Source organism: Sinocyclocheilus grahami, unplaced genomic scaffold, assembly GCF_001515645.1.
Source record: "Sinocyclocheilus grahami isolate Dianchi unplaced genomic scaffold, SAMN03320097.WGS_v1.1 scaffold25143.1, whole genome shotgun sequence".
Taxonomy (NCBI): Eukaryota; Metazoa; Chordata; class Actinopteri; order Cypriniformes; family Cyprinidae; genus Sinocyclocheilus; species Sinocyclocheilus grahami.
The window spans coordinates 2,308-2,738 of record NW_015519720.1 but is presented as its reverse complement, the minus strand read 5'-3'; the positions used below and the strand labels follow the sequence as shown (position 1 = coordinate 2,738).

At 41.1% G+C, this 431-nt stretch overlaps 1 protein-coding gene across 1 annotated transcript in view; it reads right to left on the bottom strand.

Moving 5' to 3' along the window:
- Nucleotides 1-194: 194 nt before the first annotated feature.
- The window catches only part of LOC107580128 (golgin subfamily A member 2-like), a 2,430-nt gene continuing 2,193 nt past the window's right edge, over nt 195-431 (bottom strand). Inside the window, exon 2 of the mRNA XM_016265871.1 lies at nt 195-418. Within this exon, the coding sequence (XP_016121357.1) occupies nt 195-418 (224 nt within the window). The remainder of the gene's footprint in view (nt 419-431) is intronic.

Sequence of the window (431 nt, the reverse complement as noted above, 5' to 3'; positions counted from 1 at the left end):
CAAAATAATGCTCTTTTTAGCAGCATCATATGACCCCTTTAAATGGTATTATTAGAACTAATTATGAATATTAATACTAATTATTAAATAGAAAGTTTAAAACTGAGCACAAGTAGAAACATTTAAATTGTATTCTATATAGTATTGACTGTTTTATGAATATTTTAAAACAATATTGCTATTAATATGTATATCTAGACAGGAGAGTAGTATAAATGAAAAAAGCTCTCTGCATGCAGCGGTGTCTGACCGATGGTGTCCGTTTCTCCTGACAGCTGAATGCAGCGGTGCTCCAGCTCCTCCACCCGCTCCTTCAGATCCACCTTCTCCTGCATGAGTGCCGTGAAACGCTCCTGGAGTTTCTCCATGGCCACCCGCAGAGCCTCGTGCACCTCCACCGGGACCCCGTCAGAGCCTCCTACACACACACA